The following is a 14,643-nucleotide window of genomic DNA, read 5'->3' on the forward strand; positions in this document are numbered from 1 at the left end:
TTAGCAGGTGATAAAAAGTTTTAACTCATATATTGGAGTTCACATTTAAACAATTAAGTTTTCACCTTATTACTAATTACAGCCTATGCAAGCCTGAAATTGTAGTTTTAAAGAACAGCACCAGCATACCAAGTGTTAAATGTCACTGAGGGCAATCACACAATGCTGAGGACAAATGACAAGTTAAAACCAGGCTGAAGCATCTAACCCCAAATTTCCTCAACTCCAGCAGTTTATATTGTATGGTAACCTTATTCAAACACAATTAACTGCTTATATTAGAGGATGACAAAGCAGAACAAAACCTCACAGTGGAAGGCTGCTTCCATTATAAAGGACAAAAGAAAATAGAAGTATCATAAAAAAAGAACCAATTTCTAGCTACATCTTCTGTCCCACTAAGTGTGGAAGGGCACTGTTAAAATGTGTTTGATTAACTGAAGTTTTCATCACATTACTGTGACTTGCCAGCACTCACTGAATAATTTCTATATGCATATTTTATTTTTACCATCACTAGAAACACTCAAGTAGTCTTTAGGACAGTAAAAAGACAGATGATGACAGCTGAAGGAGTGCTATGCTGCAGGAATAAAGGCTTACACTTCAGAGCTAACAAAGGCAATTGCTCTACCACACTTTCAGGCTCTTACCCAGGCCCCAGTCTCATGAAATTATCAGAGCTGTATACCAACAAAATGTTCTGTAACCACATATTCAGCTTGGAGAGGTTTTAATAAAGGTCACGTCATATATACAGACTGCTGGGTAGGACAGTAGTTAAGCCAGAGCACAAGAAGATTATGTTCCATATGAGTTCAGGCCGTATCCTTCTCACTTTCACTTACTCAGACTTTTACCATTTTAACAGACTACCATTAAATATCTGCAAGTCAGTAAGCTTTGGTTGCTGTTTTCCAGCAAAGACATGTAGTGTTTGTAGCCTTACAGCCCTACTGCATGAGTGCTGCTCATCATCTCCAAGATGGGTACTGAGCACACAGGTACCCAGCCACAACACAGTCCAAGGTGCTTATGGGCGATTACTTCATATTTGGCAGTTTGTCAGGGTTCAGACTCCATCATACTGCCTACTGCCTTCATTACAGAAGGTAAATTTAGTCTGCAGAGCAGTATTATCTTTAATTACCATCTTGTTTAACAAAGATAGAGTAGGGAACATCGTAAGTCACGCAGCTCATCAAAGAACCAACTACTATTCTTGTATTTCCCAGTAATCCAGGCTACAGTCAGCATTTCGGTACTGCACAAACACACCTCCATTCCTCTGTTCAGAGCTCTGCATTACAACCTAAAGAATGAGAAAACAGAGGTTACAGGAAAGGGGTTTGTTGAGTCCATTCATTTGAAAAAAACCTGACATATCTTAACAGTAACCTGGCAGCAGGATTGCAAGGTTAAGGAAGGGCTTCAAGGTTAGAATTAGTGGGTTGCTTTGGCTCACTCAGACAGTGACCTGCTCCATCAGGATTAACCTGTTGCTATACTAACTGCAGATTGTTAAAGGCAAGTTTGAGGCATACAACCCACCTGTGCTAACTAGAACTGCTACTAGGTCTTAACTTTCATACAAACCACTTGATATACTTCTGACCAAGCCTATACATACATTCATTTCCCAAAGGAAGAAAGAAGCATTTTTTTCTATCAGCAGCTACACAAATACTGAGCAGAGTAGATTTCTGCAGGCAAGGCCTTGCAACACAGGCATACTGTCAACATCTGAGGCAACAAATAAATAAATCACAAAAGTTTAGTTGTTCCCAGTACTCATCTGGCTCCAATCTGCTTAAGGCCAGCAGTCAGTGTAATTAAGCCCAGCCAATAACTTGTTTTGAATTTACATACAGGTGAGAACTGATACACTCTTGGCCTTACCTGCCCTATGGCCATCTGACAATTTATGATTACAGATGCACAACTATAGTTCAGCTGGCATGAACTACAAAGCAGAGGATAGGAGCTCTTTTTGCACAAGGAAAAAGCCTGCCACAATTCTGTCATGCTTCTTGAAGGCCAGTAGTAGTCTAAGTGACTTTGTGGCACTATCATAGGTCTAATATAACATGAACTCTGTTCACATTCAATTATCAAACAGGCCTTGAAGAGAGGACAAGTCTACTTTTCTGTTTAAGAAAGAGAATACAAATTCTACCAAGGTTAAGAGCAGGAACCTCTCTGAATTCCTCAATGGCTAGGAAAACTTACTTAGGAAGAACATTTAAATTCTCACACAAAAGATAAATTCTCAGTTTCAAAGGTGATGTTAGACATCTTCCCTGAGAGCTGTGACTCAGTGTTTTCCAATGGTAAGAATGTTTCTGCTTATGTTTTCCTTAGCCTCTACATTAGGAGCATCTAAGCTGATTGGCCACTTCGGTGGGAGAGACAGCACAGCCAAACTGCTACCCAGCTTCCCTTGAGCAAAACATTGATAGTTTGAGAGTCAGTTTGATTCAAGGCTATGCTTCTTAAGAGACAGCTACAGATAGTTCCTAAACACTGCTCTCATCCCAGCACACACATTCCTGCTACTACCTTGTATTGCTGCAAGTCAGTTTGGGAGCCTAACAACCAAAAGTCTAGGCTAAGGCTAGGGCTAAGGCTAAATCATAGGCCAAGTCTAGGCTAAGGCTAGGGCTAAGGCTAAATCATACCAGCTTTGCCACAAGTGATAGTGCCAGCAGAAGACATGACCAGGTATAGAACAAGTTCACCCATTCACTGTCTAAACACACTTCAGTTGGCATAAAGCAATCAAATGACCCACTTGCCTTTTCTACTGCTAAAACAGCCTGCAAGCATGATGCAAAGACTACACTGCATTCTTGAACCTTGCTGTCAGGGAACACAGAAAGAAACTGGCTGAAAGATGGAAAATCAAAACAAATAATAGCATCTCCACTGTAAAAATGGTAGAGATAGAGGAAAACATGCACATAAAGGTAATCAGTGCCTCCATTTTTGCCTCTGTGAAAGAGCTTTTTTACTTGCTCATACCAGTAAATTAAACCATTACTTTTACCTGCCAGCAGGACAGATACTCATATTACAGCACAAGAGGATAGATTAGCCATTTGCTATGCAGATCATGATCTTAATGAAGTAAACCACCAAATCCATCCTCCAGCTCTCCCTAATCTCTCAGCTGGCTCTTCAGCACAGCAGGGAAGAGGGCAAAAGAAAGGCAGACAGGTTGCATAGCGATACATTAAAGTGGTCTGCTTGCTCATCCTCACATTGTCAGTCTGTCTACATAAATTCCTTCATTTGGTTAAACTATCTAGGCTACAATAGAGGTGCAAGCTCCACCTCTATCTGAGTCTGAAGGAGCTTGTTGGTGCAATTGTTTACAAACTGCACAACTAATCCAGAGAGACTACAATAAAATACTGGATACCTTTAAAAAAAGTTAGTATAGCTTCACTTTTGTTCACACATCAACCTGTTCAAGTCTGCAGAACAAGAAGCTTTTTGTTTACTGACGTGCTAACATCCTGTTATAAACAAAAACAGGAGTGCATGCTGTCCTTCCACAAGATCTGTTTGATCAGAAGAAAAGAAGTGCCTGTCATGTTGAAGATCATGAATGGCACAAAGACAGTTTAGGAGTGTTGTGTCTTGGGACATCCTGCTGTGATTAGATATCTAAAGACAGAGACCAGTGACCTACTGATATTTTAGAACTTTATGTAGAGGGCATTTCTAATATTCTGCACAGTAAGTGAACTACTATCCACAGAACTGACTTCTTCCTCCACTATGCCACTAGAGATTTGCCCCTGTAACAACACTTCTCGGGAAACAGAAGGGAGTCATAGGCTTTACTGTAATCCACTAATCCATTAACTCCTTGTCCTCATAAGAGAAGAGAAATAAGAGCACAAAAGCAGCTTTCCAATCCAGATGGAATAAAATGCAACAATTTAATAAAAGTTTAATGATTTTAGATGCTTACCATGGCTATTTTCTCTTAACTAAGCACCACAAGTTATGAGAAAATTTGAGAAGTAACCAGGTAACAGTGTCTAGCTTAAGACCAGAGCTTTGCCTAGAATAACCGAAAGTGTACTGGAAGCTCATATCCAAGTGACTTAGTGACATACAGAACATCTATCTGTCAGTTCAGGTGGCAAAACAACATTGACTCCTATCAAAAGAGAAGCTTTAGTCTGAGAAGATATGCAAACAGTAAGTGCAGGGTCAGGCTTGTACAAAAGGAGTTCTTCCTCCTTCCTTGACTGAGCAGCATCCAAGCAGTCATTTCCTTGACCAGTCTTTTCACAGTGTAGAGCTACACTCCTTTCAACAAGATAAGGCAGTATCAGCACTGATTTACTACAAGTCACTGTGGCCTCTCTTCTACCTTACTTCATGTTCAAAAAGATGAACAGTTTGAGGCCTATCCTAGTTTAGCTATCACTTCTTAACTACTGTTTCAGGAACCCTAAAATACTTTTGAGTTCATTAACTAATGCAGATATGTAATAGCCTCTCCAATAGTCCTTGGTTTCCTCTTATCAGTCCTGATGGGCAGTCTTTATCCAAAGGATTTCAAATTAATCAGTCCAGGGTATCTAATAGAGAGGTTGGATGTCACATGAAAGATTCTAGCTCTTTACTATCTCTCCTCCATTACTCTCCTCTAAGCCAAACATGCACAAATTAAACAAACATTAAAAAAAACACTAACAAAAAAATCCCAGCCCCTCAGAGCTCTTTGAAATGACCAGGAACAAGCCAAGACAGAGAAGCCATGGGAAGAACATCAGTTTTGCTTTAGAGATCCTCCTCAGACTAATCTCATGCTAATTGTGTTTTTCTTAAAGCACTCTCCTGCAAACAGTAGCAAGTGATGCAAGACTTAGTGCTTATTATAGCATGTTCTTAGGGCTGTTTTTTCAGGCCAGAAACTGACCATATTAGATGCACTGCCACAGCCTTGAAGGAGCAACAGGAGAGCAAACCAAGATGCTTTGCCTTCAATTTCTTCAAAAAGGTCAGTAATCTAAGAATACATGTAAAAAAAGTCTCTGTCTAGAGAAGTATTTCAAGTCCTGCTTTAACACTACATGCAATGCAAACAAGAACCCACACCTTAGAGGAGCAACGCAGAAGCTTTAGCCAACACAGTGACAGCTGATTACTGACATATAATAATTACTTACAGGTACCTAAATCCAGCTGTATGCACTCAACTCACTCTCTGTGAAGTTTGTTTCACTGGGTGGCTGTTTTCACAGAGAAAAAGAACTCTATACATACCCATGTAGTCATTTAATCCATGTACATGCTCCTCCTACCTACACCTGCAATGCACTTCATACCCTACCATCCACTCAAACAGGTGATCATCATATGATGAATTTAATGAACCATCTTTTTTCAATGCCCACTTGCTGATTTGTAACCTGATGCACCAGTCCCAATGCAGCGAAGCAAAGACACATTTTGGGAGGTTCAGCTTCAGAACACTATCCCTTGTCCAGTACAATGAAAATTTAATGCATTAAATCCTGTGAGAAGAGATGGACCTTTGTTCATTATATTTGTTGGATTGTATTTAAGGAAAAAATTTGGCCAGAGGAAAAAGAAACAGTAACTTGGAAGAAAACATACAATAAACATTTGGAGAACAAACTCAGGAATCCTTCCTCTGCCTGTCCAATTTCTGGGGCAAAACTGAAAAGTTAAGACAGTTACCAAGCAAGGGAAATTAAGAACTGTCTTGTCCTCCAAACCTGTGACAAAAGCAGCTTTTGCCTCTGTGTAGACACATCTCATCAACCTAAGAGGAACTGGCTTCCCAATTTTAATGTGGAGCAGGAGGTTACCAGTAATACACTTACTACTATAATAGAAACTATTTTGACATTACAGGCTGCAAATGAAAGGAGAAAAGCAAGCTTTCTTGGTTTTCAGGGTGAATAGCAGAGAGCACTGGTGCTGCAGCAGAATAGGTTGAGTGACAAATGACTTAAAAGTATTTCATTGTGAGATAAGCATAAAGCTGTACTCAAAAAATGAAAACAGACTCCTGATGCTCTGTGTGTCAGCTAAGACAGCTGGAGAGTTTATAAAGCACCATCTTGCATAAGCAAATTGCTTCAGCAGCTCTGCAGTACATACACAAGAAAAGACTTAACATACTATTTAAGAATAAATATTTCTTGCAGGAATCCATATGCTTATAACATATGCAGATCTTGTTAGGTTTTAGTTCATGAGGCACATAATCCATGCAGTGACAAGGACTCTTTCTGACCTGAACTCCTAAGTTTGGATAGTACTTCACCAAACCACAGGGTTCAGAACTTTCAGCTCCACTCCACCACAATCTTTTGTACAGCATAGCCACACCTAACTATTTTCTCAGTCACACCAACCAAGCACTCATTAAATGGGCTATCCTGATCAAGTACTGCAGTTTGGCTTTCAACCTGTAGTTTTCTTGTCTCTTCTCTGGTGTCTATGAAAGATAAGCTAAAAACCTACTTACTGTAGTAATTCATATATGTTACAAAACAATCCAAATGAACAAGTCTTTAGAAAAGTTCATGCATTTACTGGCAAATTGACAGATATCTAAAAGGGTTATATTCTAAAAAATATTTTTATCTGCTATCTGCACTAGGATCTCCATATGCAAAAGGCAGAGCCTACAATAAGAAGCTGCCCTGAAACAAAATTCTGGAGAGCTATAAGGAACTGAAGGATAATTCATTTTCTTGTATTATCATACTTCAAAAACTCACTTGATCTTTGTATGAATAAAGAACATTTCATTTTGAAAGAAGACACTCAATATGACAGCTTCAGAGAGACTAGAGCAAAGTCAAAGTGCTAAGAAGCCTCTCTTAGCCTTGAAATATTTTACAATTGCTGCTGCAAGTAGTATTCCGACTGTTTTCAATGAAAAACATCACAGACATTTGAGAAATCAGTGTACTTTAAAATAGTCTGCTCTAAAAAATACATCTGACATAGAAGTATTTAAGACAAAAATCAAGAAGTTTAATAGATAAACCATGTGCCAAAAAGATGTCTAAACAACACAGAAGTGACAACCAAGCTTTTTAGTACTAAAGACAGGCTGGTAGTGCGAACTGCTTGTTCACAATCAGCTACAGTTGTAAACACTGAAAACTGCTATCAAGTAAGACTTATGCAAACCCTGTAACAGACTGGTATAAAGATAAGCAAGACAAGCATCACTCACAAATCAGTAATATATCCAACCTGTAAGAGAATCCTGCATTCTTTAGTGCTGCAGACACAATGTCCAAAAAATAAATCTTGATGTAAGGAGATCAAGCATTTCCAAAGGTAAACAGTCAAAATTTACAGAAGTACCCCCCAGAAGTTTAGCTTACTTGAATTATTTGAAGTCACATGCTGTGCATCCATCCAAGCACAGTCAGCACACAACTGTACTTTCATTTTTCAGCAAGATTTACAATGTAGAATCCTTATCTGTGCAAACACCCCCCCATACACACCATGTTTCACCATTACTCATAATCTGGAAAGGCTATCGGCAAACTAAAACTGCCAAGCCTTTGTGGCAGTATTCAAAATAGATACAAGAGTCCAGCAAAGCCAAAATTTGGATTGAAATTAAGAATGCGAGCAGAACTTTCCATGTTACTGCAACTATCAGATATTTAGTCCAATTTTAAGGCTAGAAATAGAGATCATGAGCTGCACATGGTCTAGTTTCCCTCCGTTCTCAGAAAAGGAAGACTTGCTTTCTTTGCTTAGTCAAAAGATGCTGTTCACCTAACAGCTGCTACTTTTTGTTCTTGATAACATCTAGCTCCTCACTGAAGAGGCAAAGAGGGAGCTTCAGCCGAAAGCAGTACCTGCAAAGCCCAGAGTCTCCAGAGAGTACTTCTGTGAATACTCCAGGAAGCACTTTTGTGAATCTTACTCTGTGTACGCTAGCCCAGGGTTAGCTGGCAGCACTCAGAGCTCCATTACAGGAAAGGCTCAAATGCCATTCACAGCTATTTGGAAGCTTCATACATCACCTACTACTGGGAATACCAGCTCTTCTGCAGTTGCTCAGAAGATGCTGCTACTTTTTTCATTATGAAGACAAGAAAGATACACAAGCAATTACAGCTCCCAAACATCTGTCTGGACAAAGACAAAACATTTGAGATATACCACTATTTGTTTAAAGAGTCAAAGTGTCAACATTCTATTTGTATCACCAGTCGGTTACATCTTTGTGTCTCCTGAAGATAACTAGAGCATAAGAGGTTTGTTGTCCCATATGGACGAAGGCAGCTTCAGCTCTGTTCCCACACAGCCTCGTGGGGAAATAAGTACCTGATTTGTTATATCCTATCACATTAAATTTCGCTATTTCACATCCCTGAACACATGTTACAAACATCAGAGCCCGAATGCTTCTCTTGAATTTACTTCCAGCAAATTCCACTGAAAACAAGCGTGGACAAATTTAACCAACTGTGAGACATGAAACACTGATGAATCAAGTCATACTGTTTCTAGCTAAATCAATGAAAACAATGATTTAAAAAATCATTGTGAAATTTATTGGGTAGATACAACAGCTTAAAAAGTGCTTAACAAGTCTTAACTGCTATGACACCAAGTGGGACTATGTTACACACGAAGCTTGCACAGAACACCAGGACACTGGAAAACGTTCACTAAATAGCAATAGCAATAAGGCCAACTAGACAAAGCACAAGAGCATTTGTGTAACCTGGAACTGCTACACTACACATTTTATAAGCTATCTTCTACACATACCAGAGTGAAGTCTAAAGCAACCTAAGGACCTGCAACTCTGTTTTGAGGAAGAAAAACCCCCTCATTCAAACAGCTTCTGCTCTAAGGAAGATTACCAATCTTGAATTTGTTCACGTCTCGATGTCCAAATCACCTGATTATAAAGACACTACATTTAAATGGTCTCATTTTACCAGTATAATTTCTTTGCCAGGTTTTTTATTAGAAATCATCAATATGAAGTTTTTCAAGCCAGTGTGGTTAAATAATCCCAATGCAAGCCCAGTCTGAACAACATAATTTGCATTAAAAAATTCTCCAAATCTGTTTATATCTTTAGAGAGAAGACCTTACTGCCATTCCTCCACTGCTTTTAAAATAGCCTCAAGTGATCTACAGAGACACACAGGTGGACAAAATAGAGCTGTTTCATCACACCAACCACAGCGACCTTAGCCCTTCCCCAGGCAATTCCTGCCACATCATACACTTAGATCTTTAACTCTGATTAATATTAAACTATTGTATGCAATTCTCGGACAAAAAGGAAGACTGAGCACTGAGGTGTGCCCCCACACATGCCCCTTCCCCCCACACCAAGCAGCAGCAGATTCGTACTCCTCCTCTCCCACTGCACACTCACGGACACGCTCCCCCACATCTCTCGGGGAGGGGGGAGGGGGGACTTACTCGCACCCCCCTCCATCCCATTTTTAATTACACTGATCCCAAGCGCTGATTTGCACCAAAGCAGAATCTTCAACCCAATTTAAGCCAAGTCTAGACATACGCACTGAGGGCCCTGCTCTCAGGCGCCTACAGAGGCCTGTTTTCCATCAGTGACGTGATGAACCGAGAGCCGCTCAGGGATCTGGAAGGAGCCCAGGACGCCTCTCCCTGCCCCGCCGCACACCCACCCGCGCCCCGGCACCGCTCCGGCGCATCGCGAACAACGGCGGCACCGACCCCCGGCACCCCCTCGGCCGGGGCGGCCACCGCACACTCAAGGACAGGCGAGGGGGTGACAGGGGGGGTGAAGGGGGAGGGAAACACCCTAACCCACCCACCCAAAACGCACAAACCCACGGGCAAACGCTTTATGCTGCCCCCCCTCCCCGCCGCGCCGCCCCCCCGAGCGCGTCGCCATTTCGTGAGACAGGAGCGCTCCGAGCTGCCCGCTGCGAGGGTCAGGGGCAAGAGGGAAGCACTGGGAAGGGGATCGAGGGGTGAAGCCCCGGCCCCACGGGGCACCAGCCCATGGCGACGGCCGGCGCGGCCCAGCCCAGGCCCCGGCCCCGGCGCCACTCACAGTTGCGGATATCGGAGATGAAGACCGCCAGGCCTCGCATGCCATCGCCCTTCGACACCGCAGGCATCGTGGCGCACGATCACGGCCGCCCTGGGACGCGACACACCGAATCCCCGCAGCCGCCGCCCGCTCTCCCCGCGGGCTGCTTCAGGCCGCTCCGCCGCCGCCGCCTCCGCAGCGCGCAGGCGCCGCCGGGCCTCCCGCGCCCCCGCAGCCGCCGGGCGGGCGCTGCTCGGGCGCCACCTGCCGTGCGGAGGCGGGAGCGCCGCGGGTGCGTCGGGCCCCCTGCGCCTCCCGGTGCCGCAGCCGCGGCGGGCGCGGTCCCCGCCCGTTCCCCGGGATGTGCCCCCCTCCCGGGCATCCCCCTTGCGACCCTGCGGCCCGAAAGGACTGGCTAGCTGGAGGCTGGGCCCCGGGGATCGGCCGTGACGCTGCTGGGACGCGATTTCCAGTCACCGCCCGTGAGGGCAAACGGGCCCGGGCCGAGGTGAGGCGCGGCAGGGCAGCGTCAGCCGCTGTGTCCGTGGGTGAATTCACTGCACGCCCCCTGCTCGGGAACAGCCTAATCCCTTCCTCTCATCGTGACACTAATGGCCGAGAAGTTTGATGATTTTTGAAGGTGAAATACCGGGCTTCTCAGGCACCTCAGAGGATGTAACTGCTGAGGGAGAAGGAGAGGGATGGCCGATCAAGATACTGGAGAATTTCACTTCATCACTTAAGCTTTGAGCAGGCTGTTGATCTGGAATCTTAATTTTAAAATGTGAAGAGCAAGGTACAGACTCTCAGTGGTATAGTCTGTAAGAACGTGCTTTCCACAGGGTGGACTGCAGGAGCCTGTGCCTTGATCCTCCTCCTCAAAAGGGACTCCAAAACAGTGCACGGGATCTACTGCACGTATCCTGCACAGACCCTGTGAGCACTGACAAGGCCGGAGGCTACTGTGTGCAGCTCCATCCTTAGGCAGATCCCCCTTGTGAGCCTGCCATCGGCTGTGTGAGTGGCGCAGTTGCTCTGTGTTCATGTAGAGATTCCCACTCTCTGACTTCCTGGGCATGCAGGCGTACACATCCAGGGCCAAATGTTCCTCCTGATGGCTGTAAACATGCAGAGTGACACAGTCCCACACCACATCTACTCCCAAGACTGAAAACATTTCAAGGTTAAACTGTCTTAAACATGCCAAAGAGGTGGGACTGTGCAAAGCATTTAATATCTTCAGCCGAAAATAGGTTCAAATGTTCTCAAAACTGGCCTAGACTGCCTAGCCAAAAGTGTGCTGCGGGCTTCAGTCATGATGCAAGGGATTAGTATGCTTAGTGGAGAATAATGACTTGTAGAATCATGGGGCTTAGGGCTACTGGAGATCAAACAGTCATTTCACCTCTATTTCAGCATACTTCAAGCCATTTCATTTGATCTGGGTTTTTTTGTTGTTGTTGTTTTTTACACCAGTGAACATAGCCCAATATTAGCTTTTAGCTATGGTCTATCTTCCAGAAAGGCACTGAGTCTTGCTCTGATACAATCAAATTCACTGTTGCCCTGGATAGTTTGCTCCCATGGTTAATTCTCCTTGTCTAGACCTTGCATCTTTAGATTCATCAAGCTCCAGTACCTTTAATTTCATGATACATTTTTCTCTCATAAAGATCTACATAATACTTGATGCCATCTGTCTGACAGTGGCTGTATACCTCAAGGGTCTATTCTGAGTGTTTTCAGGATACATGGTTACATGAGTACTTTTTAGTGGTGCAAGTCTCTATGAGAAAGGCAGGATAACAGCATGCGGTAGTCACGCAATTATCCCTTTGTCCCTGGATCCATTTTATAGACCAAGTGCAACTACAGGCAGTCGTGCACAATTAGTCTATTATTCAACTCACATTATTTGTAGGCTTCCATGAAGAGCGCTCTCCTTTGTCACAGCTTTACAAATAGATTTTGATGCTTAATAATAATTTCCATGCACCTTTGAAGATGAAATCTTCCCATGTCACCAAATGAGGCTTTTTCTGCAATCAGAAAAAAAAAAGAAAGCTTTTTTGAGCTAGCCAAAATGATGAGCTATTTTCTACTCCTAAGAGCACAGTGACACCTAAAGGCTCAGTCTGTCAGTCCTGTCTGGCTGTATTCCTGTCAATACTGCAAGTCATGCAGGTATCCAACTGCCTTTTCAGCAGTGGCTTAAATACTGCCAGCAGAATAGCTGTGGCAGTACAAAGCTAAGCATGAGCTGCAAATTCTTCTTGAGAACTGGGAAAATATCCAAGTGGTTAACACATGTGCATGACTCTAGTTTTGCCACATACAGCTAAATGTTTCATTTGAAGGGGCTCAGTGTGCAGTACACATACCCTGATTATTTTATGTCAACCTCATTTGACTGGCTTTTGAGGCTTCACTATACTCACCCAGTTCTCTTTTTGCCTCAACAAAGGCATGCAATCAGGACAAATGTGTAGGCATGTCTATCCTAACTGCCTCGTAACTTAAAACTTAGTAGTGCATTTCACATGTCTTGGTAAGGACAAGATAGAAATTTTATGTGAATAATAGGTATCCAGAGGAAAGAGAGTCTGTAATGGTCTCTAGATGCATCCTGGCTGAAAGAAACATTGTAATATGATCCCAGCTGTTACTCAGCGCAGAGCTTGCACCAGGCACAACCCTTTGCAAACACACTGAATTGGTAATTCTGTAAAATTTTGGTTTGAGTCTAACATCTATAAAACACCAGGCTGCCTAAAAAAAAAACCAGAAGGGGTTCTATCCATCCCAAGATATTATGATTATTTAAGACATTTATAATTACTGAAAAATCAGCATTAAAGGGGAGATGGTGCCAATAAATATTTTCCTATTACATAAAATGTTTGGCATCACATTTGTTTGCTAACAAATCCACAGTGTTTGTCCCCCCCTTCCCATTTTATATGGGAGTTACTTTAAATTTTTTTTTTCAGAATTTCATTGCACTTGGGTACAAAGGCTTTAATAATTGTACTGACCTTCATAAAACTATCACCATTCTGAGTTTTTTCAGCTGGTGAGGATCCATTTGTGGGAACTACAAAAAAGGAATTGTTCCTTTCCCTTTGTTACTTCTCTCATATTTATCTCACCAGTTATTGTTTTCTTCTGCTCCTCATGATCATTCCAGCCATTACTGGAACCAAAAAGAACTCAGTACTAAAGAGAATCTGTGGCTCCACCACACACACACTACCATGTTTCTACACTTGATATTGAACATTCATTATCCCGTAACAGAGAGCACAATGCCTTCTGCCATGCCAGAGTATCAGATGGGCTGCTTTCAACACTAGAAAACACAAAGTTAGGCTACATGAAACTCTAAATTTACAGAAATTTGGGATGGATCTGGGTATAGAAGACCATGCACCTGCTTCACTGACAAGACTTTTGTTCAGAGGAAATATATTTCCATTTTTCTTTTCAGTGCTGAAGAATGCTCATGAAGATCTTCATTACACAAGAGGGAATGAAAGAAGAGGGCAGTTCAGCAGATAAGGCAACCTTCCAGTTCAGCTTCTAGGAGGTTGCACCAAACTGTAACCAAGAGATAAAGCAGGCCATGGGAAGGCTTCTGTTGGGAAGTGCACTGCTAGGATATGCTGGCCTTGCCTCTACGTCATGGTATAACACATCCATTTTTTTATCAAGTCTTTTGATAGGGTATTTAGTCCCTGCAAGCAGCCTGTGAAATAACAGGGTTATACCAAAACTTCTGCTGCAGTAAATAGCGGTAAGACAAACCATGCTGCATGCAAAAACACAAACCGTAGAAGGTCAGAGCAGAAGAAAATTAACAACTCAATTATAAACACGATCTTTTATTTAGAGTCTGTTAAAAACCATCAGATTTGACCCCTCCTTTCTGCACACCCAGAGTCAGCAGTACTGCCTGCAGACTCTTCACAGCATTACCTATATGATCATTTTGCCTCCAGGTCAGAGTGTACATTTTAGCCCAGATCCTGATTTACCTACACTATTTCTCAGAATCACAGAAACTGTTGTGAAAAGATCCCAGAGATCATCGAGTCCAACCTGTGATCAAACATCACTATGTCAACTAGACCATGGCTTTAAGTTTTTCTTAGACACCTCCTGGGACGGTGACTCTGCCACCTATCTGGACAGCCCCTCCGAATGTCTTATCACCTTCCGTGAAGGAATTCCTCCCGGTTGGACCTCCAGGTCCAACCTGAACCTCCCCTGGCAGAGCTTAAGGCCATTTCCTCTTGAGTTGCTGGTGGCCTGTAAGAAGAGGCTGATCCCAACCTGACTACAGCCTATTTTTTGGCAGAGAGTGATAAGGTCACCCCTGAACTCCCTCCTCTCCAGGCTAGACCTGGAGCTGTATCAATTTTCTATAGCTTGGGCTAAACCAAGAGGCTCTTTATGGGAATTTAGAATCACACCATTATTAGCAATTCCTTTATTCAGCTACTGGTGAGCCCCAGAGCACCGCGTCCCGGGTCCGGCCGGGCCGGGCCGGGCCAGTCCAGCCCAGTGGCGCC

At 43.1% G+C, this 14,643-nt stretch overlaps 1 protein-coding gene across 4 annotated transcripts in view; it reads right to left on the bottom strand.

Moving 5' to 3' along the window:
- The window catches only part of AP2A2 (adaptor related protein complex 2 subunit alpha 2), a 44,728-nt gene extending 34,465 nt beyond the window's left edge, over positions 1–10,263 (bottom strand). For all 4 annotated transcript variants that reach the window (XM_030948589.1, XM_030948587.1, XM_030948588.1 and 1 more), the window contains exon 1: positions 10,094–10,263. In XM_030948589.1, the coding sequence (XP_030804449.1) occupies positions 10,094–10,160 (67 nt within the window). In that variant the 5' untranslated portion in view covers positions 10,161–10,263. The remainder of the gene's footprint in view (positions 1–10,093) is intronic.
- Positions 10,264–14,643: the final 4,380 nt, after the last annotated feature.

This window comes from Camarhynchus parvulus, chromosome 5 (genome assembly GCF_901933205.1).
Source record: "Camarhynchus parvulus chromosome 5, STF_HiC, whole genome shotgun sequence".
Taxonomy (NCBI): Eukaryota; Metazoa; Chordata; class Aves; order Passeriformes; family Thraupidae; genus Camarhynchus; species Camarhynchus parvulus.